Genomic DNA, 27,568 nt, shown 5'->3' with positions numbered 1-27,568 from the left:
TCTGTAGTTTCATTGGCCATACTCAGCTAGCGCCACAATGACCCTAACACAGGCCGATGGGAGAACCACTTTTCTTGAGGTTGCCTTTAAGGTGCCTGCCTTGGTGACCAGTAACCGTCCCTCTCTCAACCGCTCTCCATCAATTCTATTCAGCTCTCTACTTACTCCTCCCACCTCCTTGCTTTCAACCTCGGGTCATCTCATACGCCATTCTACCATTTCAGTACATAAAACTCCTATCACTAAATATCTCGTTCCCTCGGCCTCTTACCCTCAAAATAAGCCTCTTTTGCCGCGCTGTGCATGTCCATAAGCAGCACTGGCAAAAAAGCACCTCACAATGCCCTTTGTTGGAGAAGACAACCACTCAGGACGCAAACGAAGATACAGCGATGACGATGAAAGACCGTTGTACTCAACGTATCCCTCGGGAGACTCCATGGATATTTACTACCGCAAACAACGGCCAGAGCTTCCACTCCGAAAGGTCCTTCCAACGACCAAGAGACCCCGTATGATCAACGACGATATCCTTGATACGGACGATCTCAGCACTTCTTCCCGAAGCCGGCGTTTATCGCAGCTCAAGGCGTTGCAATTCCAGCCCGCTAATAAGAACCGGGTCACAAACGCTCTTGCTCCGTGCCACATCTGCCACCGCAGACCAACCAAAAAGACACACCTCGACTCTTTTGCCGACTGCCAAGGCTGCGGAGAGCGTGCTTGCTTCGTATGTCTTCGCGAATGTCATGGATGGAACACGGATGGGGTTTCTGGAGTTTCGGAGCAAGAAATGCTTTCAAGGTCTTTCCACATGGATGATGTGGACGACGAACCACAACACAGTGCCACTTCCAAGGATGGACAACAACAATCAAATGAAGGATGGAAAGCCGTTGGACACCAGGCTGTGGTATGCAGCCGCTGTTGTATCGAACGGGGCACAGAAGGAGATGTAACATGCCTGGGCTGCTTCTCCCGGATGGAAGGTTCATGATTTGGAATATTTACAACACATATGGCGTTTGTTTACGGATAACGATGATTTGCCAGGCGTCCCCTGGGCTCCTCATATTCATACAGGGGGCTATAGCCGAGGAATTGATTTTGGATGGGAAAACCGGACGGCGTGGGATTACTGGCATGGCATTGTTATGCGATGGTAGAGGGTAATGAATGGTGTTTCGGGCAAAGGGCCTTGAAGGCCTCCCTTTTTGACGTATTTGATGGGTTTTATTAGCGTTAGGTAGATTTTGACCATATCATAGCAATGGGGACATTACGATTTGTAGCATTCATTGTATAATAGTTGATTTTAGGCAAATGTCTTTCAGAAGCAATTTATTCATTGTGACGTTCCAAGTTCCGCCATCTAATTGCCCTCTAATCATACACCGCATTAAATTACACCTCTCGCTATGGTGAACATATCTAGTTGTACTGCATGTACGTCGCCGTAGAGTTGAACTTAAGGTTGCCCTTGATAACCTTGTCTACTGCGCTGAGGAAATCCTTCTCGGAGGCAACCTTTCTCCTCGCGCGGATGGCGTACATGCCAGCTTCAGTGCACACACTGCGCAGCTCAGCACCTGTCGCGTTGGGGCAGAGACGAGAGATGAGCTCCCATCGGATGTCTCGCTCGACAGACATGGACTTTGCGTGGATGCGGAGAATGTTGGCACGGCCTTCGAGATCAGGCAATGAGAACTCAATCTTTCGATCGATACGTCCAGGTCGCATCAGGGCGGGATCCAATGTCGAGGGTCTGTTGGTTGCGAACATGACCTTGATGTTTCCTCGAGCGTCGAAACCATCAAGCTGGGTGATGAGCTCCAGCATAGTACGTTGAACTTCGTTGTCTCCACCAGCACCGTCGTCAAATCGGGCACCACCGATGGCATCGATTTCATCGAAGAAAATAATGCAAGCCTTCTTTGTTCGAGCCATCTCGAACAATTCTCTGACCATCCTGGCACCTTCACCGACATACTTCTGGACCAACTCACTACCAATGACTCGGATAAAGGTAGCGTCTGTTCGGTTGGCAACAGCTCGTGCACAGAGTGTCTTTCCGGTTCCGGGAGGGCCGTAGAGCAGGGCGCCCTTGGGAGGGTCGATACCGAGGTTCACAAAACGCTCGGGGGACAGCAGAGGCATCTCTACCACCTCTCTGAGCTTCTCGACCTGCTCCTTGCAGCCACCAACATCGCCATAGGTGACGTCAGGCTTCTCCTCCACGGTCATCATCGTTACGCTCGCATCGATCTTGGGCGGCAGGGGAAGCATGATTTGGTACTTATTGCGGTCGACACCAACTCGCATGCCCTCCTCGATATCCGTGGGACTGACTCGTTCTCCAAGTTGTACAACGAACTTGGCGATCTGTTTGACGTTGATAACATACTTGCTTTTGGACTCGTCACCCTTCTCGTCGGCGATTATCTTAGTACAGCGAGCAACCTGAAAAGGCTGCTCTTCCGACATTCGTTGGCGATCGGCAGCGATATCCCATAGATGTGGTGGCGCAAGTCCTGTGTCGGATTCCTATCAATATTAATATGGCATACCGTGCTAAGCATGATGAATCCAACCTTGACTCCAATCTTCTCATCGACACTTTGTTGTTTCTCTTTAATTTGCTTTTCAAGCTTCTTGATAGATGTTCCATAAGGCGCGGCACCGTAGGTCTTGAGGACCTGGATATCCCTGTGGGAGCAAGTTAGCTGAGCAGTCGCATTGTTATTGTAGAGAAGGCGGTTCGTACTCGTCTGTTAGAGGTGTGATCTTCTTCTCCTCTACCTCATCGTCGGCGAAGTTCTTCTGGTACTTCTCCCAGTTTGAGCCGGTTGCGGAAGGCTGGTGTAGGTGTTAGTATGGTACACAGTCGAGCTTCCATGGATACACATCGACTGACCATGATGAAATCCGCAAGTCTCCTGTCGTCTAAAAATGCGTGAAATAAAGGATTCGCTGATATTTGGGAGTGCAGGTGGTGACGGAATATCTATGTGGGAGAATGAGAGTCGAATTGTCGATGTTGGAGCCGTGCTTGTTTGGAGTTGGAGGTGTCACCGAAGGCCTTCCGTAATCTGTGAGTTGCCTTGAGCGAGCTTGGAGCACGGGCCCACGCAATAGGTAGTGGCTGTTGGGCGCTGGCAGAGGCAACGCAGCACACTAGACCCTTAGAAGGCTAGCCCAAGGAACCCCTCGGAGCTGGATGATCTGTACCCCCGATCCAAAATTTCTAAGTCGACAATTGTATGGCGGAGTAGGGCAGCCTAGGGGGAGGTGGGACATCTCCAAGAAGTTCAGCCGTGTTTCCTTCAAAGCCCCGCCATCAACATCACTTCTTTACTTTGAGGATTCAAGCGACCGCTAATTTATTCTCAAAAATGTCTGCACCGGCCATGGCTTCTGCACCTGCAGGAGGTGCTTCCAGCAATGCTACTTTTCGTGTAAGGACAGCTTGAATCAAGCTCTTGAGCTTCACCCCGCTAACCATATGGACAGGATAAGGAGAAGCCTATGGCGGTGCGCTCTTCCAACATCGTCGCTGCCCGAGGTATGGCGCCTCCGGTCCAACAACAAACTCCAACTAGGCTAACGATTATATAGCCGTCGCCGATGCCATCAGAACTTCCCTCGGTCCTCGAGGAATGGATAAAATGATTCGAGGTGGAAAGGGCGAAACTATCATCACCAACGATGGAAACACCATGCTGAAGAGCATGGCTGTCATGCATCCCACAGCAAAGATGCTTGTCAACCTTTCTGGCGCTCAGGATGTCGAGGCTGGTGACGGAACAACCTCCGTCGTCGTCATTTGTGGCAGTCTTCTCGGTGCTGCTGACCGACTTCTTTCCAAGGGTATTCACCCCTCCGTCATTTCAGAGTCGTTCCAAAGAGCTGCCGCCGCTGCCGTCGAGGTCCTTCACGACATGTCCCTCCCCATCACCCTTAGCGACACCTCCTCGCTCCTTCAAGCCGCCAACACATCTCTGTCATCTAAGATCGTGTCACAATATTCGAACCTGCTTGGACCCATGGCGGTCAACTCGGTCACAAAGACTATCGACCTCAAGACTGCCGACAACGTTGATCTTAAGAACATCCGAATTGTCAAGCGAGTTGGTGGAACGATCGAGGATAGTGAGCTTGTCGATGGTCTGGTCCTTACCCAGCCTGTCCTCAAGAACGGTGGCGGTCCTGCCCGCATGGAGAAGGCTCGAATTGGTCTCATCCAGTTCCAGTTGAGCCCTCCCAAGCCTGACGTAAGTCGTACTGAACCTGGATAGCTATGAACTTTTACTTACAGCCTACAGATGGAGAACACCATTCAGGTCAACGATTACCGGCAGATGGACAAGATCGTTAAGGAGGAGCGATTATACCTTCTCAACATGGCCAAGAAGATTAAGAAGGCCAAGTGCAATGTCCTGCTTATCCAGAAGTCTATCCTACGAGATGCCGTCAACGACCTATCACTACACTTTTTGGCCAAGCTTGGCATCCTAGCTGTTAAGGATATTGAGCGTGATGAGGTTGAGTTCATCTGCAAGTCTACTGGCTGCAAGCCCATTGCCGACATTGACTCTTTCACCGAGGATAAGCTGGGATACGCTGATTTGGTTGAGGAGGTTCAATCTTCCGGATCGCGCATGATTAAGGTTACCGGTACCAAGTCTGTCGGCAAGACTGTGTCTGTCGTTGTTCGAGGTGCCAACTCTCTGATTCTGGAGGAGGCCGAGCGAAGTCTGCACGATGCTCTTTGTGTTGTGCGATGTCTGGTCAAGAAGAAGGCCCTCATCGCTGGTGGCGGTGCCCCTGAGATTGAGATTGCGGCACAGCTCTCCAAGCAAGCGCGTAGCTTGACAGGTACCGAGGCCATTTGCTGGAAGGCCTTTGCAGACGCTCTTGAGGTTATCCCCACCACACTGGCCGAGAATGCTGGTCTGAACAGCATCAAGGTTGTCACAGAACTGCGACACCGCCACGAGATGGGCGACAAGAACGCTGGTGTTAGTATTAAGTCGGGAGGTGTTAACACCAACATCTCCAAGGAGAATGTGTTGCAGCCTCTCCTCGTTAGCACAAGTGCGATCGAGCTGGCGGCTGAGACTGTCAAGATGATTCTGAGGATAGACGACATTGCCTTGACCCGATAGAGTGAGATATCCCCTCAGCAGGATCTGCCTTGGGTTGTATGAAAATACCGAAATGGGTTCTGAGTCTGCTTTAAAAGTATTGAACTGTATAGACTGGGTCAATGACACCCATAATTGACATATGTGATGATAATTTCCTTTACTATCTATCTGATATATTGTACAATCTGTAGATGACTACTGGAGACGCTGCCTATAGATACCTCAAGACAGGAGAATATGTGGATTTGCTTCTACAGGATGGCCCCTGATGCCCGAGCCTGCAGTTGACGTCTGGTAGCTCACAATAGTCAAGTAGATGAGAGAAAAGACAGTGAGATATCATTCACAGTAGAAACTCTTGAAGCGATGGCGCTGCAATCGACGATGGCAAGGCATTTACCGATGCCTCAGTTGAAGTTGTGATGCCCTTGGAACTACCTCAACGACTTGCGGCGTCACACAACTGCGGTGCCAATATAGTATCAAAAAAAGAAATGAAACTCTTAACGCCAAGATGGCCGAGTGGTTTAAGGCGCTGCATTTAAGTATTTCCTGTTTCTAGGTTATCCTGCAGTATCGAGAGATGCCTGGGTTCGAACCCCAGTCTTGGCAAACTTTTTGGTTTTTATTCCTTTTTGTATGTCTGCTCATCGGTTGGTTGTTTTTACATGTGAATGAGTGTGAGCTGTCGAGAGGTTGACAAGTGCGTCGGGAGGAAAGTGATGATAGCTTCACTGGGCAGCCAGGGGTGTGGCAGAGGATTCTAATTACCACCGACACTAATATCTTCATTGACGATAGTACCGGTGTGCACTATGACTGGGGTACATAGTATGTAATTCGATGATGCCCATAAACCATTAAAATGGTAGCAATATCATACCCGATGTAGGAGATTCTTGCATTTTAAAGGGGATCTTCTTAATATGCATTGCAGTCATTTGCCTACTGTTGCTAATTGATATGACCCAAGTCTCCTTTATGGGATCTCTACTAGAAGGCAATAAGTAGGGCATAATTGCATAAGTTCCCATAATTATTATTCAACATCAACTTCTGTTATTGTCACTTAGAGAAAGTTACGCGAGAACTGGCTGACATGATAGTGATGTTTGTTAGTAGCGTGAGATTCAACTTTGCCATAGGGGTAGGCAGGTAGGTTGTTCAAAGGAGGTCGCTCCTTCCTTGCGAGTTGCCTAATGGAAGCACTAGATCGCCCCTCATCACAACAATGTGGAATACCCCTTGAAGCAAAGCCAACATCTGACTTGAATAATCCTTCTCGTTCGTTCATATGTCAATCAAAACTACCTACCTAATCGACCATGGCACGAAGAAACGCAGGCAACCATTCGGGCAACGAGGAAAGCGATCCTGGCGCAATCGGTATACAAGCCCAACACCAACTTGTTCAGGTGGGTTTCCAACAAGATTCCATTCTCACCTTCCTTCTGTCTAATCAATCTTCCATTTATTAGCTAAAGAAAGAACGAAACGACCGCATGTCTGAGATCGTGCAGGAGACGGCCACCGAAATGGCAGACTTGCGCTCTCGTGCTGTCGCATTTCAACAAGACCGACGCACTACAGAGTAAGTGTCTCTTTCCGCTCTTCTTAAATTCTCAGCTGAAACCTGGCCCTTCTATAGACTCGAAGTCGTTGCTTCTATTATCACCAGGCTTATCGAAATCATTGAGCGCAGGAGAGACATCGAACGGCAGATGGAGACACTCGTCAACCAAGTTGCCTTTTCAACCCAGGTAGTCGAGGGGATGATGAAGGCAGGCTTCAAGAGTAGAGAAGACAATGCTAATGAGACAAGATACTAAGAAAGACGACGTGATTGACATGTTGGGTCATCTCAGGTCAGCGTCGGTCGGTGGATGAGCAGTATCGGATGGAAAGCTAGAGCCTATGTGACATAACCATCTTATGAATTATCCAATCTGCTTGAATCTGAAGCACAGATAGAACATGGGAGAACACAATGTGAAGGTCATTGCTATGACATGCACAATATCTTGGCCATATTAGAAATGTCACGCCACTGCTAACAGCAACAGTCAAGTGAACTGGAGAGGAAAATGCATGGATTGCCCGTAATTCTACACTATATCGTCTAATGTTGTACACGGCCCACAGAATGTGACCATAGGAATCATTTCGTCATCGACAGTCGTCGCCTTTTTTGTCTTGCTTAAACCTGGAATCCAAAGCCCGACATGCAGGATCGGTACTGGTCGATCATAGACTTGCAGTCGGCGGCAGGGTCCTTTGCGTTGGAGAAGAGCATGCACTCATCGCGCTTAGCCTTTTCGTCCTTGCACACACAGCAGGGCTTTGGGGAGAGAGTGTTAGTATGGCAATTGCAGACACAGTTGTGGTCAACGGGTGAGGCTCACCTTGGGCTTGTTGGTGGCTGTGGTGGAAGTGGACGCAACGTTTGCGGCAGCGCTCACAGGCGAGGCTATAGGGTCAGGTTAGCAGGAATTGAAGCGGATGGACAGGAAGAGGAGACGAACAGAGTGTTGTTTGAGCAGCATCCATTGTGTATGATTTATTTGAAGGTATTACTATTCGGATGGTAGAGTGATAAGTTTGGTAAGAGAAAGAATAGCCGGCTAAGTTGACGTTGGAGCTAGTTACCGAATCTACGGGCCGCAAATACCATCTCTTCAGGCCATTTTCTTTCAAATGGCGAATTTCTAAGCTGAATTGACGTAGCTGACCAATCACTGGTTACTTCTCACGTGGCGTCGCGATGACTTCGCGCTTTGCAGTTTGACGTCATTCTCAACTTTTAGAGGTCGCATTTATAGAGATGGAACTACACAAATGTCGAGTCTATTAAGGCAATTCGATAGACTGAACCATCATCCACTCGAACATATATCTATTCCACATTTTATTCAACAACTTTATCATGCTCACTATCGAGGAAACCCGTGCTCTTGGAGATGCACACCCCGAATTCGAGCCCGTCAGTCCCTAAACCTGATCTCATAATCACTCAGATCATTGACAGTAGCACAGGTCATCAGAGCTCACAATCCCATGCTCAACGGCTGGGATATGAACACTGATCTCGATGGCTTCAGAGAGATGATGGCACAGCTTAGGCAGTTCCAACCTAAGCCCGACCCAGAGACTCTCTCCTATCAGATGCAAGACTTCAAGATACCTCTTCGGGACGGCTTTGAGGTTAATGCACGATCGTACACGCCAAAAGACGATGTTCCCTCTGATGGACGCCCTGGGTTGATCATATTCCATGGTGGCGGCTTTGTCACCGGTGATCTCGAGACTGAGGCAGGGCTATGTGCTCAGTTCACAAAGCTCGGGGGTGTTGCTCTCAACGTGGACTACCGTCATGCTCCCGAGCATGTCTTTCCTCAAGCTATCAACGATGCTTTTGATGCAACAGTCTGGGTGGGTACATCTCGATATATCGACAAAATGATTGTGGATGAGATCACTAAAACAAAGTAGGCATCTCAGAATGGAGATAGGTTCGGGATCAACCCGTCCAAGGGCTTCATCATTGGAGGCACCAGCTCAGGCGCGGATATATCTCTGGCTGTGTCGCACTTATATCGCGACAATAAGAACGACCCTCCCCTGACTGGCGTCTACGCACCCATCACGTCTGGGGTCAGTGATCAGACAGTTCCTGAGAAATACAGGGACCACTTCATCAGCTTTGAGCAGTGCGCCAAGGCTCCCGTGTTTAGTACCGAGTCGATAAAATTCATTCACTGTATGTTATCCCAGTTCAAGTCACGATAGGTGTCACCATACTAACTAAGAGACAACAGCCAAGTACAAGCCCGACATGAAGAGCCCACTGGCATTTCCAGTTGCCTTTCCCAGTCATGCAGGGCTTCCCAAGACTTACTTCCAGGCTTGTGGGATGGATCCCTTGCGAGACTGTAGCATTGTTCTTGAGCAAGTCTACAAGGACGAAGGTGTGCCCACCAAGATTGATATCTATCCCGGCCTACCTCATGCATTTTGGGCTATGTTTCCGGAACTCGAGATCTCGCAGAAGCGTGAGAGGGATGCTGCTGAAGGTCTGAAGTGGCTACTTGCTGGATGATCTTAGTCAGAAATTCGTTTAGTTATGTCGATTTGTCTCGATGGTTGAAATGAATATTGAAGATTTCCTTTGTTCGGAAAATACTATTATTCATGCTTTGCCGCGTGCGCAAACAAGTGACAGGCAATATTGGTTACGTAGACTAGCCGTGTAAGTGGTAGGTGGTAAGTGGGCAGATTTAGGTGGTGAGACAACCCAAATCAGAGTAGACAATCAATCACAAGCCAGGGCGGGCAGGGTGATCGGTAGAAACGTAAGAGAGTCGTTCTCTCCATGCCCAAGTCAATAAAATTAAAATATTTTAACAAATCAAATCACAACAATAACATTCAAGGACCACGCGGCTACTGAATACTGATCAATCTGATCTGATGTGGCGACGACATATCGACACTAACAACCAGTGACTCAGCTTTTCAGGCGTCGTCAAATTAGTCCATTCTTTAGGCAGCGAAAATATGCTAATGGATTCTTTTAGCTGCTACACTCTTCCAAGCGCGGACAGATTATTGTGTGTTTGTCCGCCCCATCGCACGTTAGAAAAGTGCGAGGCACAGAAACTCGGCACCGAATCAACGGACCAGCCCAGACCTTGAAATTTAAAGTGTGTCTCAAACGATTCGCCCCCGGACGTTTAATTGGACCTTCGGGACCGCTCACACTCTCTTTTCTCTCTAACCCCAGACTCGGACACGATTTGGAGGCGAAACTCGTCTGGATTGTCCTTGTGAGCGGACGCGCGGACAAGAATGTCCCGAATAGCCAGACATTCTTCCCCTTCTCCGCATGTCTAAATGGTTCGATTGAATTGTTTTGCGTACGTGCTTTGTCTTTGCCTAATCAAGGTTACGATGCGGGTTACGCATGTGTCTAGATCTCGCCTCCTAGCGGACGAGATGCCCCATCTAGTTAATATGGAGAATTTTTTATATAAATCGTATGCTACCTACCTCCATGACATGATATTTACCTCCAGCTTTACTCACCAGTACAAACACTACAAACACTCCCTACCTACTTAACTATCTACTATCTACTACCTACTATCAACTCACAACTTACCGAACATACATACACCTTCATCATGAGTCCACCCCAGTATCCGTACAACAACATGAACTTCTGGGACTTTGTCCAGCAGTTTGACCCAAACCAGGGAACCGGCCGTGGCGTTGACCACCAAACCGAGACTCCCTTTCCCTCTTTCATGGCCGGTTTCCCCTATGGAGGACCTGGAGCTGGTGCTCCTGGTCCCCATCACGGCCCTCCTCGAGGTCCTCGTGGTCCTCCCCCACCTCCCGAGGCCGATGGCTTCGTCTGGGGTCCTTGGTTCGCCGGTGATAACACTCCCGACTCTCGCAACCGCAACGAGCAGCGCCAGCAGCCAAACGAAGCTGCCAGCACTGACAGCCGCCCTTCTGATGAGACCTTGAACGTCCCTGACCCTGAGGAAGTTGCTCCCGAGGAGAGCCACTGCGGAACTGGTCCTCAGTGGCCTGGTCGTGGTCGTGGTCGTGGTCGTGGCGGTCCTCGAGGTGGCCGAGGTCGTGGAGGTTTCCCTCATGGACATGGTCCCCATCATGGCCCTCACCACGGACCTCACCCTCCTCCTCCTCCCTACGGCAGCCCTTTTGACTTTCCCGCTATGTTCCGCGGCTGGGCCAGCCATCCTTTCTTCCGCAACATGCGCGAGCAGTTCCAGGAGACTCAGAACCAAGACCGAGCTACCACCACCGAATCATCAGACTCCTCCTTCAACCCACCCATCGACGTCTTCAACGCCGAAAAGTCGTACGTCATCCACGTCGCTCTCCCCGGCGCAAAGAAGGAGGACATTGGTCTCAACTGGGACGCCGCCCGCAGCCTTCTCAAGATCTCTGGTGTCGTCCACCGCCCCGGCGACGAGGCCTTCCTCAACACTCTCGCCTCCAGCGAGCGCAAGGTCGGCATGTTTGAGCGCACCGTGACGCTTCCTCCCGTGGGAGCTGACGAGCGCGACGAGGTTGACGGCCTGGGCATCACCGCCAAGATGGAAGATGGTGTCTTGATCATCTCTGTTCCCAAGGCCGAGAAGGAGTGGACTGAGATCCACAAGATCGACATCGAGTAAGGGGCGGGTTACTAATGAGCTTGAGAACGGAAATGGAATGGAATGGGACGATACGGTATGCTATGATATGATATCCACACTTTTGAAGGAGTTACAGTAAGTAGATGGCCTGTTTTATCGGCTTGGTACACGACAGTTTGAATTTCTGGTTTGCTTTTGGTTTGGCATAAACACCTTTTATCTAGATAAATAATCGGAGGATAAAAATTGGAAAATAAACTTTAATATCATCAATGTCTTAAAATCCAAATATGTGACCCGTGCTGCTTTCCTAATCCCATGTGATGCTATACATTGTGCTCGAAATCACAGGTGCAAATGTAGAAGCTATTGTCCTATGCAATATGTATTTGTTTTTTACTTCATTTAGTTTTTTTGTATTCAGTCTACCAGCCTAACGCTGAACATGTCTTCATCTCCATAAAGCCTATGCAATGGGTATATGCTAGAATGTAATGGTGTTCTCTCTAATAAAAGGGGGATTAAGGACTCTCCAAGCCCAAATCGTCGAAAAAAGGGGGAATACAAATGTTCTAAAGCGCTTCTGTCGTGTCGATGAAAAAGAAGAAGAACCCTCCGAGGTTTTTGCACAATATGCAATTTCATATAATATCCTTCCTCCCAGGGTGAAAATATAAAAAATAGTAGACAAAGAAAATGAGAGCAAGAGAAAAAGAGAAGAAAACAAAACCGACAAAACTCCAGGGGGGAATCCTCAACGTCCAATCATTAGAATACCAGTGAATCGAGCTGGGCATATCCCTCGATCACTGTGGGGAAAAAGAAACAAAAGAGTGTCTGTGTGGAGGCCTTGTGCTATGCTATAGCTCCAGCTCACGGGTAACCTCGTCGCGAACATGGCGAGACCACTTGAGAATGGCGGCCTCAAAATCTACCCAGGCTTGAGGGGATGTGTTATACTGAACAGCCAAAACGTCAACCTTGAGCATGACCTCAAAGCGCAGTTCGGCCGCCTTGACCCAGTATCGCAGGTTGTCGGCACAGCGGTAGGGCTTCTGAGTATCGGTGTGGTATGATCCGATAGCACCAAATCGTCTTCGTGATTTGTGTACAACGGCGTTGTGAAGCTTGACAAGCCGAACACCGTCCTGCATGGCTTCGAGGAAAGGGGTGGGCTTCTCGTCTGTAGCCGACATTGGCTTCCACTCGGGCAGGGGCTCAGAGGTTGTGTCCATGGAGAGGAGGAACTGTCGCTCTCGCTCCAACTCACGGTCAGTCCAGTCGCCCTTGAGCCAGATCCATCCATCTCGCTCAGCAATCTCTGCATCCTCAATCTCTTGTTCCTGCTTCAAGATATCAAACACACTGTCGATCCAGTTGGTCATGGTCTTGATCTCCTCCTCTTTCATGCCTTCCTTGAAATTTCTAGTGGCCATCTGTCTGAGAGTCTCCATCACACCCAAAAGGTCCGCCCTGACCTGCTTCTCGGGTTTAATAGAGTCAAGGCGGTCAGGCAGCTCATGAGCCGTATAGTACATCTTGGCTGCGCGAATGGCCAGTGTCGCAACATCTAGAATGTGCATTCCCTGGAGTTCATACCATCCCTGGGTGTGCTCTTTTGGCATGTTGGGGTATTCAGGGGCATCGGCCGGAGGCTTAAAAGTGCCGGCTCTTCGCGCCTCTACCTCGTCCAAGGCATCCTTTGCATCACCAAGCGCTTGTTCAAGCTCAAACTTGAGCTCCTCAATGGTAGGTGGCTTCGGGACCACGTTTTCTCGGTGGTGGTAGGTGCTCACAGTGGGGGGAAGCATGTTACCTCCCACATCGCTGAAGGTGTCATCAAAGAACTCCTCCATCTCTTCGGTTGGGGATTCGACGATGTCATTGCCGAATCCCTGTGAGCTAAAGTCTGGGCTACTGCTTGTGGAAGCATAGGAATCGACATCCGAACCGGCAATGTTGGGCAATGAGCCGGTGTTAGTATCCAAAGATGAAAGATCGAGAGTTGCACGTTGCTGCTTCTTTCTAGCCAGTTGGCCACCCTTGCCGTCAAGTAGGCCTGTTCTAGCGAAGTAGTACTGCAGATGTGCGATACTGCCGAGACTCATGACACTCTCACGAGATCGTGCACTCTCGGCGAAATCTGTTCCTTGTGGTCGCATGTAGCCACGACGACGGCTTCGACCATCGAGGTTGTAGCTGGAGTGTCTCGAAGTCGATACATCGCGGCGCTGCTTCATGCTGGTGACGTCGAGGTTGCCGGTGGAATGGCGGTTGTTGTAGTTTTCTATGCCGAGGGAATCCCGAGAGTTGGCATCGTTACTGCCATGAGACCAAGAGGACGTTGTCGACACGCAGCGAGAGAGTTCCGGGCATGCGCCGAGGGCTGGTGTCGGCAGGGCGTCTGGAGGCGGGGACTCGCAGCGAAGTAACGGTGTTTGATTGTTGGTGGTGGCCATCATGTCGTGTTTGCTCTGCGGTACAAGGAAATGGCTAGTCTAGTGTGTTGTGGTGATGCAGCTGGAAATGTCGATGTGCAGCGTTGTACGAGGGACAACCGTCGGGGAATCAGCCTTGCTATTTTGTGGACGATAATTCGTGCGTGACGTGATGTGTGATGTGATGTGAATAACGATCTGCACTTATACAGGTGCACAAACAGACACAAGAGATGATGAGTCCCACTCGACACGATAGCTCGCACAGGATAGCTCGGCTGGTAGTTCCAATAGCTTGAGGTGAATGGGGCCAGGGCTGGGCTGGGCTGTCTACGGCCAATATAGGTAGCAGAGGGTGATATAGAGGATGAGAGAGCGAATAGAAGAAACGAGGGTCGGTGGACAGGTATTGAAGAGTACCGTAGCGAAAGAAGAACAAGACAGAAAAGGCAGGACAGAACAAGACAAGACAAGATGATGCCTGGCAAGAGAAGACAGGACAAGGCAGGACAAGGAGGGGAGAGGAATTAGATTAATTAAAAAGAGCCGAAAGACGAGTGAAGGGGCAATTGGATGGATGGATGATTTCCTTTCCAGGGGGGGTTTTCTAGCTTTCCAATGGTGATGGGGCGACCCTGGCTGATGGAAAGGCCGGGCTTGACTTTGAATGGTTGGCGGGACAGGCACGGGCGAAATTACACTGGACCTGGGCCTCCAACTACAAGCTCCAGTTCATCCGTTTTCGCTAATACCGAGTGGACAGGACAGGACATGACAGGGGGTGAATTATTATTAACGGCGATGGAGAATAATAGTGAGAGCTCAGGCGAGTGACTCCGTTTTCCCTGGTAAGTAGAACAAGGATCTGAGGGAGCTTCCGTGTCTTCCAGAAGCCGTTTGCTGTTAGTGAACAAGATCGATCAATATGGGAGAGTTGGTCGGCTGATATCATGATTGTCGTGATATCTTTTTATTTTATTTTTAATAAGACGTCCATTTCTTCAGTAAACAAAGGGGTGTACGACTTAGGCTGAAAGAGGATAAAGATCAGCATTGGTGACACCACATGCAGGTATAAAGGAGTTCAGTTAGGTACAGGAACAGGAACAGACAGGAACGGCAATGAACCCTGCAGTAAGCTTCTTTCTGTACGAGACAAAGAGGAAAGGAAACGTTGATGATGACTCTAGTCTAGTAGCACAATAATAATTGCACTACACCACAGCCAGAAGATGCACGGGACAAAAGTCAGGGGTTCAAAGATGGAGTCGGATCGAGATATCATAGAGACCGACGCAAACAGCAACAGAGCTCTCTTTATTATCGCGATTGACAATTTCTAGAACGACTTCAATATCATTTCCCTGGGCAACCTCACACAAACGGGCATTGAGTTTGAGCTTCATTCAATGCACAACTACTTGCTCGCCAATAAGTTGCTAACGCCGAGCGTCCTGCTTACTTATTTCCTAATATCGATTGGAATTCCGTTGCTACGGATATCGCGAGATAACCATGAGTTTCAGAATCGATCCATGATCCTGATGACTGACAGAGACCCTCAACTTCCCCAGCCCGAACACAACGCTAGGATGACCCCGAGATTGAATACGTGCATATCTTTGTTATTGGATTTATGCGCAAAAGAAGTTGATCAGTGCTGTTAGTCATTCGTCAACCCTACACTTGTGAAAGTATCCATTATATTCTATGCACTTTAGATAGTTTATGACGATCTTTAGGTCCAATCATTATGATGGCTTATACCTGCATATATATATCAACAATCCTTGTACATAGCACAGCACTTTAAATCTACCTAATTAAGCTTACACGGATACATACAGCTTCCGAAGTTATCTTTTCCTTTTCTGATCATGTTCCAAGATATCATATCGTCTCTACTTGCTGTCCACTTTACAAGCTCGTCTACTAAGAACACCATCGATACGGATACCTGATCGATGTTAACCCATCCATGAACTTATTAGCAGACGCTAATTAGCCGGTCATTGTTAGGCGAGATCAGTGACCAGGGACTGAGTGTTGGAGTGCTGTATCAGATCAGAAATAGTTTTTCAAAGTGACGACAATGTTCATCTGATCCAAACCCCCGGTAAGTTGGGTATCACCCCCGTCTCTGCCCGTCAATCTATTGTTCCATCGGTATTAATATTTTCGTCTTGTATTGCGTGGTGGCGTTAGATTGGATGCAACGTGTTGTAGGTATCCATTCGTACGTATTCTCATTCTGTTTCTTTCTTTGCGAACAGTGATGATCAAGGGTATGTTTCTTCAATGGCGACCCATAAACTTGCTTTTTTTTCCTTATGCAGACTCTTTGACGTTTTGACAGAAACGTATAATCTAGATCGGCCGGATTAAGTCTAATGATTCTTTATTAGTTTATCAAAAGTCAATAGAGTGATAGAGCTCCCCTGGACGTTGATGGATGATACAGGCTTGCTTCAACCTTGGTCGATCCTGCCACAAGTTGACCCATTGCCTTTGACCCTTCCATTTTGGGCATCTCATCTAAAGACCTTTTGGCTAGACTATTAGCCAGCAATCTTTTCTTCGACATTTATTACCTTGCTTCATCTCCTGTCGCCTACTTCTTACAATCCGGCTGTTTTCCCCATCTACTGCTTTGGACACGTCTCATTTATTCTCAATACGACCATCATCCGAAACGCTTGACTGGCCCCCTTTTGTCCCCGCCAGGCACTTTCATCTCTCTCGAACCCCATCAGACGAGACGATACTTACCGTTGGCTCGTAATTGATCAGAGTACGACGCGACATCTTCATTCCTTTCCGTCTGAGCAATCATAGCCTTTGCTCTGGACCAAATTGTTCTTACTTGGTTCAAACCCATTTTGTTCTATCTTGCCGCCTGGACCTCTTATTTGTCTGCCTGGCTCTAGCTTGAAGCTATCCAGCCTTCAGTCAATTCGACTGGTTATCAAGAGTATCGCTTGGTATTTGCCAATTCATCACTGGTCCACACCTTGTTAGTGACTGGTCGGCACTGGTTCTTCTCTCCTGCAGGAGCTCTTTGCATTTGCAGGGCGTCCATTCAACCTCCAATCGTGTCAGCGGCTTACGGCCACCTGAAGACCCTCAGATATAGTGCATCATAGCTCCACTCAAGCTCCCGTCCCCACTGACCGAGAGTACACGGGACAAAATAAGTAAGCCACTTTATGTCGTATTAGTCCATGCTCTTAGCTCATTGACTTTTACTCGTATAGTTCAAACCTTGGAGGTTAACTTTTCTGTTCCGACCCAAGACTCTGTGCACATTCACATGTGCATGTGAATGACGGAGCATTCATCCCTCCCATCATTCACCAACCATCTCCCTGCCCCCCTGGCATTGTCATTGACACGACACTGCCATCCACTTCCAGCTACAGCAGCTGCGCAGTAGTTATCCGTATCATGACAGTGGATCTCGCATGGTTGGGCTAGAGTGTGATTTGTGGCACTGAAGGGCAAGACATTCATTCGTCTTAAGTTAGGGAGACAGAAGCCGGAGGGAGAGGCATAAGGACGCCCTTTGGCTGCTACTCACAACCTGATTTAATCTGTCCTATTTCCTATTTTTCTACTTTCGATCTGGACAATTGACCTGACGAGAACCTGAAAGCATTTCGCTTACGGTTTTTAAACGTCCGAACGCATCCATCAGATCCTGGCTTCTATGACCTGGATCAGCGCTTCACACCTGGGCTTTCAGCCAATTCTAACTAAAATAGGTTGCCGGTCGTCCCTCGTTTTTTGAAAGGGACAAACTCCAACGATTAGATGAACTCCCAAAATCGGGACGCGACGACATCTGCCGTCCAAAACAACTCAAACCCATATCCTTTTTTGGCGACGCCTGCTGCGAGCCCTGAAGCCAATCGATCTATCGACGTGGGCCAGTTCGCCAGCGACCACTGCCACAGCGACCAGGACCATGATGCACCCGCCGGCGGCCTGCTGAATTTCGCTGACGTCCCTGGCCAACTATCTCACTTGCCATTCAACCCTGGTTCATCCAATCCCTCCTCCACCTACGCCCCGGATCCTAATTCCAGTTCGCTCACTTCTTCATCCTCTGTCATTGACACGACGGCAACTAATTTTGCCTCGCCCACAACCACTCCTTCCACGACAAACACGACTCCAAGTGCTTCCGTCGCGGTTACCCCTTGCGCCACAGCAAAGGCGACATCAACATCAACAAACGCTCTTTACTCATTCCCTACTCCAAAGTCACCCCTACCCTCCTCCAACATTCGCAAGACTTCTCCCGGATTAGCTGCACGATTAAAAGCTCTCGGCTTTAGCTCTCAAAAACTATCCACGCCCCCGAGTACACCCCATATCAATCATATCGGTCGCCTAGACGAGGATCAACTTCGACAGCTCGACGAGAAGCACCAAGCGGGTTCGATCAAATCGGTTATCTCTCGGCGCGGTCGCCCGTGGAAGGGCGCCGGCGCTTCTCCATCACCAAAGCCCGTCGCCCTCGAGCCCTCTCTCATGCTGTCGACGCTGACTATTGAGGATAACGAGTCTGTTGCGATCCTATTGCCTGAGATCGAACAACCCGAACCCTTGGATATGGATACTCAAAAGTATCGCCTTCCAGACCACACCAACGGCAATGGAACAAAGGTCACTCTCGATACTCGGCGAGAGCACATCGAACGAACCACACGTCCCCCATCCCCAGACAGGGCAGATCTTCCTCCACCACCTCCTCCAAAAGATATACCACCAGTCGCTTCTCCCGCGCCGACTCCTACCGACTACGCTCCCAACTTGAATTCGTACTTCACGCCCGGTCACAATCGCCCAGGCTCTATATACACATTATCCCGCGCCTCGTTCGCCTCTCAACTGGCCCAGTTGACGTCACTGCAACTTCCAGATGCCGACTCGCTAGCGAGCCAAGTGAATGCCATCCCAACAGCTCAAGTTGCTGCGAAAGCGCTGATCAATGCTGCCGAGCAAATCAGGAGTTGGATATCCAAAGCATCAGAGGTGGTTGAGGGTCTCGACAGCGAAGATGATGTCGAGTGGGCTGCAGCAGGTGGTCGCGAAGGCCTAGCTGAGGTGGAAATGGCCATTACACGCTTCGAAGGCCTTGTTAAAGCCTATGTGGGGGCGATTGAGCAACTTCAGAACAGGAAAGATGTTGCCAATGTATCTGCCGAGGATCTAGTTCGTGCCGTTTCTCAGATGGAGTCGGTCATTCAAGAATGGAGCAAGATTCGCAGAACACTACATAACGTGAAGGCTCAAGTGGAGATAGCCATGGAGTGGGAGGAGCTTTGGAACAACGTTCTTGGGGACGTACAAGGCGAAATGGACGAGTTGAGCAGGCTGGTGTTTGAGATGGAGGAGCGACGCCATAAGAGCCTGATCGCTGCCGCCAGCGCGGACAGTGTCGATATCGGAGACCTTGAGACAATTGTCGAGGAGAATCCTTCACATACATCGCGGTTGCAAGCGCCAAATCGCTACAGCATCCCGACTTTTCCAGTAACTCCTACTTCGCCCGGCACGCCCACGTTGTCACAAGACGACTCGAGCTTACTAGCCCTGTTTGCTCGAATGCAGCCTCTCAGAGCCTCTCTTGACTTCCTACCGATGCGACTGTCCATGTTCGAAACACGAGCTAAGGCAGCTTTCCCTACAGCTTGTGAAGAGTTGAACATGAGACGTGACGGGCTTGATGCGAGCTACAGAAAGCTAGAAAAGGATGCAGAATCATTACGCAAGGAGCTGGGTGAGGATCGGTGGGTCATTGTGTTCCGAGGCGCTGGCCGACAGGCCCAGAAGATGCAAGAGTCTGTTGAACGCTCCTTGTTCAAACTCAGGGAAGCCGCCGATGCCGGTCTACATTTGACTAACCAACCTGCCTTGATGAAGAAACTGGAAAGCTATGAGGCCAAGAGAACACACTACGGACCGGCTATCGAGCGTGTTCTCTCAATCATCGACAAAGGCGTCAGTGAGCGATTGACTGTCAATGGAGAGATTTTACGCCTACATACCGATCTGCAAAACCGATGGCAGAATCTCAAAGAGCAGATGAAAGATGCTGAGTCAATAGTCGAAGATCTCCATGCAGATAAGAGTCAACAGCTGCGTGACTCCATCTCCAGCATGCTTTCTAACGACCGCTCGACCCTGGGCAGTGGACGTGAGACTCCGGGCAGCTCACCACCATCATCAGTCATCATGTCTAGTCTGGGGATGGATCCTCATACGCCGATGTCGAAGCCTCCCAAAGTGCGGGCCACCCCGGGAGCTACCAACCGCGTAATCCCCCCCAATCGACGGCACTCGTCTTTGCCAGCGCCAACTTCGCAAACTGGCAGGAAATCATTTTCTCGTCTTTCTACTATAGTCGGCTCTTCGTCTCTCAGCAACCTAGCGGCAGCAAGTCAGATCAAGCGACCGGATTCAAAACTGGCAAACCGGCCGCGTTGGAACGGCTCAACGAATACGGCGGATGTCGATACTGGTCACAACTTCAAACCACTCACACTAACAACACCAAGCCCGTACGCCAAGACGAGCCCTTCTGTACAGCGATCGACCGGTTCGGCTACACCAGGGGCCAGTACTTCAAAACTGCCTATTATTCGCGGCCCTGACGCTCGCGCCTCTTCAGCGTCGCCTAGAGTTGAAACACCCACTAGGAACACTCACTCCAGCCTCTCATTCCGAGAAAGGCTTGCTTCTCATGGTGCAAATACTCAGCCTTTGCCAAAGCCACGTCTGGCGTCTCATCTGTCAACAACTTCACTATCCGGCAGGAGATCATCTCTACAGGCTTCTAGGTCTATCGGAGATGATGGCGAGGGCCGGCACAGCAGACCTGCCAGCTCTCTTGCTACCATGTCAAGAAGGATCAGTCTTCTCCCTCAGCCCAGATCGGAAACGGGACGGGCGAGTCCCGCTGCTGTAGCAGGTGCACGATCTGCGATGCGCAAACCTTCCCCAGCCGAGCCAAAGGATTCAAAGCCAAGGTGGAGACACTGAAATCGTCACGTATTTTCCATATCATGGTTCAACAATACATTCACTTTTTGAAACAGGACGAGCCTTGTTCCTGTTTCTATGTAACATATGTTCTAACAATCTAACTTCGTTGAAATTACTGGAGGCCAACATTCAAGGTCTCGAGGTTGTCAAGGGGCCTGGCGCGCCATTGACGGAACAACAACAAACACACGTCTTTTGAGCAGCATGGCGTACCAGGTTAAGACCAAAAATGGTTTACGGAGTTTGGGACATAGCGTAAGGGATGACAACGTATAATCCCGTTTTCTTTGTGAGGACCACACAGTCCTTGGTTACGAGTCATCACTCTTGATGAACATCTTTCCTTTTTTTTTCTATGGCAACGAGAGTGAAAGGAAAGGAAACCAGCACGCAGCAAGATAGGTAGTACATGAGGGACAGTTTTTGATGAATCATATCCACAGCTATACCTCGCTATACCCTCTGTTTTTTTGATCTCGTATTTTTTTATATAGCGGATACTCATCGAAAGAAAAGGAGATCGTTAATATAAACAATCCCTGAAGTACAAGTGATTAAGTCATCGTTTGAGTTTTTCCTCTTTTCATTATCCATCTATGTGACAGTTGAGCCTCGTTTCTTCAAGACCATGCAGGTATGCCACTGATATGTGACTTTGCTTCCTTCATGTACAACCGCGGGCTTTGACTATGGTGCAAAGCTCTTTGTTTATGCAAGGCGTCCCAAGAACGCCATTGAGAGTCGTCTCTCTGAAAACCAAGCAAATCGATTGAAACCGCCCTATCGCCATCCATGCAGAAGAAAGCCACCATCAACTCCTGCCCGCTCATAAACAGTTTTGGTAATTTCTAGTATTGGGCTGCGAATTCTTGCCCTGCTGCAAAGGGGTATGATCTTGGTAGCGAAAACCAAGCAAGCACCCGTGTCATCGAAAAAGCTCATAATCCTTCCTGCAGTTCTCCTCCGTCGACACCTGGTATATACGCCGTTTCCTCAATCCACCGCTCTAGTCGTGTCCTCGTGAATCAAAAGCCCAATTGATCTCTCCTCCTACTACATGGGCATCAGCCCAATGCCGCCTTTCTTCATTGTTCTCGAGCCACTGCTGGAAGCTCTGGCTGCAGTGGATGAGCTGCCAGATTTACGACCAGAGCTGCCACCAGTGCTCCTGCGCTTCGTCACACCGCCTGTGGACCTCTTGCTGGGATACTTCTTGCCGCTGGAGTATCTTCTGGAACCCCCGCTGCTCTTGCTGGTTGCCCTTGGCTTGCTTTGAGTTTGCGTGCTGCCAAGAGTCTGCAGCCTGTTATGGAATGCCTGTACGTCTGGACGAGAGTTTCCATTGAAATAATGTGAGTCCTCGCCGTCCTCATCCTCGGCGTCTTCGTCATCCATCTCAACCTCTGAGCTAATCAGATCCACAACATCCTGGCCTCCGCCACCGCTCCTAGGGTCCATTGCTTCTTGGTAGTGGTTGTAGTGTTTCTGCAATATGCGAATGATCTTGGGTCCGTATTCCTGAACTTTGTCGGGGTCGATGCCGGGGATCCTACGCATCTTCTCAATTGTAGTGGTCCATTGGATAGCCATAATCCGAAAGTCTTTTTCCGTGAAGAGCGGCTTCCTCAGGCTCTTTTGGTTGCGAATCTTTTCCTCTGCCTGTCTTGCTTCGTAGACGAAACCTTCGACCATGTCTCGGTGTATCTCATCTAGATTTTCCAAGCCGGTATCAACCGATATAGGGGGGCCTGGGGTGCGAGACGATGGTCTCGCCGGTCGATGCTGCGGGAGCTCATCGAATGCGTCGTCGTCATCGTACTCGTCGTCAACCACAAATCCTGCATCTTGCCACGAGTATGATGCACTCGCATTGTTCCCAAGGTCACTCGCCATTGCTCGTGGCTTGTTCTTTTGACGACCCACGGGCGAAGAGACGTATGTCGATGGCATGTTTGAGACTTCTTCCTCAGCAGGTGCCTTGCCCTTCTTAGCTCGAGATTTGGTTGCCTTTTTTGGTGCACCTGGCTCTGGTACTTGAATAGACAGCATCAGCTTGCGCTGACCCGAAAGAAAAAGTCGGTGGGTTGGTCCGAGGCGTAAGTACTGAATCGCCATGCCGTGCCGACCGACCTGGTTGTCCTCATTGAAAGCCTTCTCGGCGGATAATTTGTCTATCACTCGGATAAGCTCGTGCTTCTTCAGCCCCTTCGCCATGCCGTGCCACTCCTCGGATAGTTCTGCTTCATTTTGGGGATACTTTTTCCCCAAAAGAATGTCAGAGCACTGTACTGCTGTGATACGATGCTGGGCCTGTATAACCTTGATAGCAGCAATGGCGTATTCTGAAAAGTCTTGTTGCTCGAAAGTCAATCCAGCTTTGCAGTTATCGCAACTCTTGTGGCATTCCGCGGGGGAGAAATCTTCGCCAAAATAACGAAGAATCTCGGTTCGCCGACAATCAGACTTGTTGTCGCAGAATGCTGTGACCCTGTTTAGCATCGACATCTGACGCTCTTTCTGCTCATGGCTACCGTCTCCATCTGCAATCAGCTTCTTTAGGACTCTTATGTCCGCTTTACCATAAAAAAGAATACAGTCCGAAGGGTTTCCGTCTCTGCCTGCACGACCCGTCTCCTGGTAGTAGCCCTCCAAACTCTTTGGGATTCCGTGATGTATGACAAATCTGACGTCAGGCTTGTCAATACCCATCCCGAAGGCAATTGTTGCGACAACAACTTTGACTTGGCCTCTTTGCCAGGCATTTTGCACATCAACCTTTTCTTGAGGGTCGCAACCTGCGTGGTAATGCCTAGCCGTAATTCCGCTGTCCGAGAGACTCTCGGCCACTTTTTCAGCACTCTTTCTTGAGATTGTGTAAACAATCCCACTCTTGTTAGCGTAATTGGACTGAATAAGTGACGCGATGCTTTCAATGGTTTTTTCGCCAGTTGATTTAGGCCGGACCTCGTAGTACAGATTCGGACGGTTAAAACTCTGTGAGAAGGTCTGGCAGTCGTCCATTCCAAGATTGTGCCTGATATCAACAATGACGTTTTTTGTCGCAGTAGCTGTCAATGCCATGACAGGCACCCCTGGGTACTTTTGGCGTACTTGGCCAAGTATCTTATAATCTGGTCTGAAATCATGGCCCCATTGACTGACACAATGGGCTTCGTCAATGACAAGGCGAGCGAATTTGCCTTTGCGATGAAGTGTTTGCAGTCCATTGTTGAAATTGGCGTTCTTGCTCACCATCTCTGGAGTAACGTACAAAAGTTCGAGAAAGTGTTCCGGACTTCGTTCGTTGAAAGCACTCATCACTTGCCTCTTGTATTCAGCTGAACATTCGCCGTTGAACGCGACGGCTTGTATCCCCAGAGCTTTCATGTGATCGACTTGGTCCTGCATTAAGCTGAGCAGGGGTGATACGACAATAGTGACACCACGGGTCTTGCCCGTTTTGACAACAGCTGGCAATTGGTAGCACAGCGATTTGCCACCACCTGTCGGCATTAGAACGAAAGCATCTTTACCTCCCAGTGTGGCATTGATGGCTTCGAGCTGGTTGCAACGGAAACCCTTCATCCTAAATCTGTCTTTAAGCATTCTCTGGACTTCGGGAGACCATGGATACTTCATTAGCTGCAAAGGAATTGCTTCTGGTGTCGCCGAATGCAAAGGCTTCTTAGATAAGGACCGTGACTTTCCAGATGGCAATGTATTGCCAGACGTCTCCGAAAATATTTGCCGGAAGTCTTGTGAGTCGGGAGCCAGCGACTGGCGGGTCTCGTAGTCCTGCGCAAAAGCAAGCATCTCCTCATCATCGCTGAAGTCACTAAATTCTTCGACCGTTCGGTGATGTTTTGCTTGAGGCGTTCTGCGACTGCTGCTTGGATATGCTGAGTTGTTCACAGGCCTGGGCCGTGGTGGGGGTTGCATATATTCTAGGTCTGACAGACCATCAAACTCGGCTTCTATAGGGATGTGGTCCATAAACATAGGGTCCGTTGTTGCCTTTGATTGGTAAGATGTTCTAGGGGCTCTTGCAGAGTCTCTTGGAAAGGGGGCAGCAGAAATATCATCCTCCTCCTGTGAAAGAACACTCATGTCCTGTGACGCTTCAATTCTTGAGGCCGTGGGATTCCAGGCCGATGTTCTGGGTAGTTGAGTCTGGTGCACCACTTGTGTGCCCATCTGACTAGCCGAAATCGCCTCTCGCAAAGGCACAGACATGTTGACACTACTTTGAAACACAGGCTGAGTGCCCAGTACAACAACTGGTGCAGGTGTGGAGACATGTGATGGTTTTTGAAGAGTCTCCAGAAACCCATCGACGTCTAGCCTGGCATTGCGGATGATCTTGAGCAGCCCATCCTCGGTTTCTTGGATTTCGTCAGTAAGATCATCGAGTCGAACTTCGTCCTCGTCTGTGTCGAGACTTTCTGCATAGGCTTGTTCAATCTTCTGAGCCAACCGATCTCGTTTCTCATCCAATACTCGGTAATCCTCAATCGGGCCGGCGAGTTCAGCAATAGCTGCTTGTTGCCGTTTTAGACGCTCCTTTTCCGCTTTGACCTCTGCACGTTGCGGCTTAGACCAACGTTCATTTATGGCTTGGCTAAACTTCTTTCCATTTTCCTGAATGAGCCTGTCAATAAACCCTCCCCATTTCGTCACGACCGAGGGGTCAGTAGCTAGCTGCTTGAGAAGAGCCGGCTCTTGAGGCGAATGGGATAAGGCCTCGCCGAGAGTGTCGAGAGCAGAGTCATCAACAACCAGTCTAGTAGACTGTGAGCTACTTGACATGTCTGCTGGTCTGCCTAGAACAGTTGAACCAGAAGAGATTTGACGCTGCGAATTTGAATGAATATCAACGCTAGCGCTGGGTACGGGCGGCTCTTGTTTCTGGGGTTCGACAAACTCTTTGTTGGCTAAACTCTCCATAATCGTTCGAGAGCCATGGCGAGAAGGTGGTGTAAGGAACTCATCGTCGGAGTCAGGGATAACCAGCTCATCTCCCCCGAGATCCGCGTCTCGTTGAGGAGACAGTGCTCCAAGAACTGGCTTGGAATTTCCAGAACTGGCAGGTGCTTTCAAAGGGGGTGTAGCTTTATTGGGGCTTTGGCTGGCACTGATTATTGGCAGAGTTCTCTGAGGTGATGGTTCACGGGTGAGTTGGCTGCGAACTTTTCTTGAAGGCGATAGCAAGAGTTCGTTGTCTTCCTCTCCGATCGGCGAGATGACGGTTGGTGGGGGATTGGTGAAGCCATCGCGTGTTCGTCGAGTTCGAGTACTTAGCGTCCCATTCTTTCGTCGGGCAGATCGAGTCGGACTGGGGGGTGGAGGCTCGGTGCCAAGTAGTTCGTAGACATCGGGAATATCGCCCAGGTCACTAAATTCCTCCTTTGTCATCTCGTTGCTCTTTCTTTTCCTGCCACTTGAAACAGCTGGCTCTGGTTCCGGTCGAGTCGCATAGTCTTCGCGCCACAGCTTTACGTCACTACCGAAAGACAATGAATCGGAAGAAGCAAAAGTATCATCGGTCAAGTCCATATAATCAACACCACCTGTCTTGAGTTCTGGGAACTCAGGGCTGCTCGTGCATAGTCGGGCTGGGGCTGGAGCTGGCGTTTTCTTGGGTGGCGACTCATTAGATCGATTGACGGGGGTGTCTTGTCGGCTTGAAAAATTCGGAGTAATGGACGTTGGAGTGAGAATTTGCTGTGGTCTTGAGACAAGGCTGGGCTTCTTGGCTTTAGAGCTCGTAACGAGGCGTCCCATTGTGTCTTCGTCGTCGTTGCCGTCCAATATCACCGGGTCCGTCTGCCGTGATCTTCGGTCCAGTGCAACCCATCCATTGGGCGCGTCCCTTGTCGACTGGGGATCGTCCCCAATACCAACAGATGTAACAGGCTGCGAGGTTTGTCGTACTTGGGAGTCTGAGTGCTGGGATTGGGAAAGGCCAGCCTGGGAAGAGTCGCTGCAAACTGGAAAAGATGGTGTTGCAGGTTTGGAGCGGGCTTGATCGTTCAACAGCCAGGACAAATGCTCAGCAAGGTTGTTACGAGTCATGAAGCCGACGCAATTATACAGGAGCGTCTTTCAGCTGCCTTTGTTAGAAACATCGAGGTGTTTGTGTGTTGGCGTTTTGGTTGGATGGACGGGTCGAATTTGGAAAGGCCCTGCTTGTTATCGTGCCCCAGGCGGGAGGTAGCTGTCCCGCTCTGGCGCGTCACGCGTTGGGCAATAGAGTGGAAGGTACGAGAGCACGTGATTCACGTCTTCTATGGAATTGTAATGAATCAGCAATATGAACATTCCGATTCCTCCATAGTAGCGACGACTAATTACCCGGTATCCAGGTTTATTATTATTATTCGGCAGCAATTACTGATGGAAAGTTGTTTGTCTGGGCATGGGGCAAAACTGCTGTTCAATTGATTGATTGCATTGACTTCTGCGGGATATGATCCAAGACTGGATGCAAAGATCAATTGTGTACCTAGCCGTTTATTTTTATCCATCAATGTCTGTAATTGAAGACATCGTTCTAGTTTCAACTTGTATAAAATAAAGCATTGACTGAATACCGAAATAGGATCATTAGGGCGAGCCATCATGGCATTTGTCCGCAACGTCAAGAGAAACCTTTTCCCCAAACCCTTGTACAATATCCTCGTTGATTCGCCTCACATATTTGATGGTCATGGTTGATTGACAACATTACGACCTGGAGTCTTGAGAGCTCAATTGTTCTCATTTAGGC

General features: G+C 49.4%; 10 protein-coding genes and 1 non-coding gene across 11 annotated transcripts; 7 read left to right on the top strand and 4 right to left on the bottom strand.

Annotated features, from left to right (window-relative positions):
• The first annotated feature begins 137 nt into the window (after positions 1 to 137).
• On the top strand, positions 138 to 1,258 carry FGSG_00560 (uncharacterized protein). The gene has a single exon (XM_011317939.1). It carries the CDS (start codon positions 341 to 343, stop codon positions 995 to 997), a length of 657 nt encoding a protein of 218 aa, XP_011316241.1. The 5' UTR covers positions 138 to 340; the 3' UTR covers positions 998 to 1,258.
• A 65-nt stretch (positions 1,259 to 1,323) lies between these two features.
• Positions 1,324 to 3,061, bottom strand: FGSG_00559 (26S protease regulatory subunit 7). The gene is made up of 4 exons (XM_011317938.1): positions 2,915 to 3,061; positions 2,765 to 2,856; positions 2,592 to 2,706; positions 1,324 to 2,544 (listed from the first exon to the last, which is right to left on the bottom strand). Exons 1-4 carry the CDS (start codon positions 2,915 to 2,917, stop codon positions 1,432 to 1,434), a joined length of 1,323 nt encoding a protein of 440 aa, XP_011316240.1. The 5' UTR covers positions 2,918 to 3,061; the 3' UTR covers positions 1,324 to 1,431.
• A 331-nt stretch (positions 3,062 to 3,392) lies between these two features.
• Positions 3,393 to 5,165, top strand: FGSG_00558 (T-complex protein 1 subunit delta; the record flags this gene model as incomplete). The annotated part of the gene is made up of 4 exons (XM_011317937.1): positions 3,393 to 3,455; positions 3,511 to 3,562; positions 3,616 to 4,271; positions 4,323 to 5,165. The coding sequence occupies 4 exons, from the start codon at positions 3,393 to 3,395 to the stop codon at positions 5,163 to 5,165; spliced, it is 1,614 nt and encodes a 537-aa protein (XP_011316239.1).
• Positions 5,166 to 5,655: 490 nt separating this feature from the next.
• FGSG_20508 lies at positions 5,656 to 5,759 on the top strand. Its single transcript has one exon. It is a non-coding gene; the product is annotated as a tRNA-Leu (tRNA).
• A 713-nt stretch (positions 5,760 to 6,472) lies between these two features.
• On the top strand, positions 6,473 to 6,976 carry FGSG_00557 (uncharacterized protein; the record flags this gene model as incomplete). The annotated part of the gene is made up of 3 exons (XM_011317936.1): positions 6,473 to 6,562; positions 6,626 to 6,738; positions 6,796 to 6,976. 3 exons carry the CDS (start codon positions 6,473 to 6,475, stop codon positions 6,974 to 6,976), a joined length of 384 nt encoding a protein of 127 aa, XP_011316238.1.
• Positions 6,977 to 7,344: 368 nt separating this feature from the next.
• On the bottom strand, positions 7,345 to 7,694 carry FGSG_00556 (uncharacterized protein; the record flags this gene model as incomplete). Its single annotated transcript, XM_011317935.1, has 3 exons — positions 7,345 to 7,485; positions 7,550 to 7,614; positions 7,670 to 7,694. 3 exons carry the CDS (start codon positions 7,692 to 7,694, stop codon positions 7,345 to 7,347), a joined length of 231 nt encoding a protein of 76 aa, XP_011316237.1.
• Positions 7,695 to 8,070: 376 nt separating this feature from the next.
• On the top strand, positions 8,071 to 9,324 carry FGSG_00555 (uncharacterized protein; the record flags this gene model as incomplete). Its single annotated transcript, XM_011317934.1, has 4 exons — positions 8,071 to 8,127; positions 8,181 to 8,576; positions 8,637 to 8,904; positions 8,963 to 9,324. The coding sequence occupies 4 exons, from the start codon at positions 8,071 to 8,073 to the stop codon at positions 9,241 to 9,243; spliced, it is 1,002 nt and encodes a 333-aa protein (XP_011316236.1). The 3' UTR covers positions 9,244 to 9,324.
• A 904-nt stretch (positions 9,325 to 10,228) lies between these two features.
• On the top strand, positions 10,229 to 11,587 carry FGSG_00554 (uncharacterized protein). The gene has a single exon (XM_011317933.1). The coding sequence runs from the start codon at positions 10,328 to 10,330 to the stop codon at positions 11,351 to 11,353; it is 1,026 nt and encodes a 341-aa protein (XP_011316235.1). The 5' UTR covers positions 10,229 to 10,327; the 3' UTR covers positions 11,354 to 11,587.
• Positions 11,588 to 12,174: 587 nt separating this feature from the next.
• Positions 12,175 to 13,776, bottom strand: FGSG_00553 (uncharacterized protein; the record flags this gene model as incomplete). The annotated part of the gene is made up of 1 exon (XM_011317932.1): positions 12,175 to 13,776. The coding sequence occupies one exon, from the start codon at positions 13,774 to 13,776 to the stop codon at positions 12,175 to 12,177; it is 1,602 nt and encodes a 533-aa protein (XP_011316234.1).
• A 3,786-nt stretch (positions 13,777 to 17,562) lies between these two features.
• FGSG_00552 (uncharacterized protein) lies at positions 17,563 to 21,326 on the top strand (the record flags this gene model as incomplete). Its single annotated transcript, XM_011317931.1, has 1 exon — positions 17,563 to 21,326. The coding sequence occupies one exon, from the start codon at positions 17,563 to 17,565 to the stop codon at positions 20,797 to 20,799; it is 3,237 nt and encodes a 1,078-aa protein (XP_011316233.1). The 3' UTR covers positions 20,800 to 21,326.
• A 529-nt stretch (positions 21,327 to 21,855) lies between these two features.
• Positions 21,856 to 26,874, bottom strand: FGSG_00551 (uncharacterized protein; the record flags this gene model as incomplete). Its single annotated transcript, XM_011317930.1, has 1 exon — positions 21,856 to 26,874. One exon carries the CDS (start codon positions 26,872 to 26,874, stop codon positions 21,856 to 21,858), a length of 5,019 nt encoding a protein of 1,672 aa, XP_011316232.1.
• Positions 26,875 to 27,568: the final 694 nt, after the last annotated feature.

The sequence above is a fragment of the Fusarium graminearum genome, chromosome 1 (genome assembly GCF_000240135.3).
Source record: "Fusarium graminearum PH-1 chromosome 1, whole genome shotgun sequence".
Taxonomy (NCBI): Eukaryota; Fungi; Ascomycota; class Sordariomycetes; order Hypocreales; family Nectriaceae; genus Fusarium; species Fusarium graminearum.
Note: the sequence above shows the minus strand (reverse complement) of the source record. Positions and strands in the feature narration are given on the sequence as shown.

Coding starts and splice junctions, on each gene's coding strand:
- FGSG_00560 (XM_011317939.1), top strand. CDS start 341: ATGCCCTTTGTTGGAGAAGACAACCACTCAGGACGCAAACGAAGATAC.
- FGSG_00554 (XM_011317933.1), top strand. CDS start 10,328: ATGAGTCCACCCCAGTATCCGTACAACAACATGAACTTCTGGGACTTT.
- FGSG_00559 (XM_011317938.1), bottom strand. Junction 2,707..2,764: donor ATCACACCTCTAACAGACGA/GTACGAACCGCC, acceptor TTGCTCCCACAG/GGATATCCAGGTCCTCAAGA. Junction 2,545..2,591: donor ATGAGAAGATTGGAGTCAAG/GTTGGATTCATC, acceptor TAATATTGATAG/GAATCCGACACAGGACTTGC.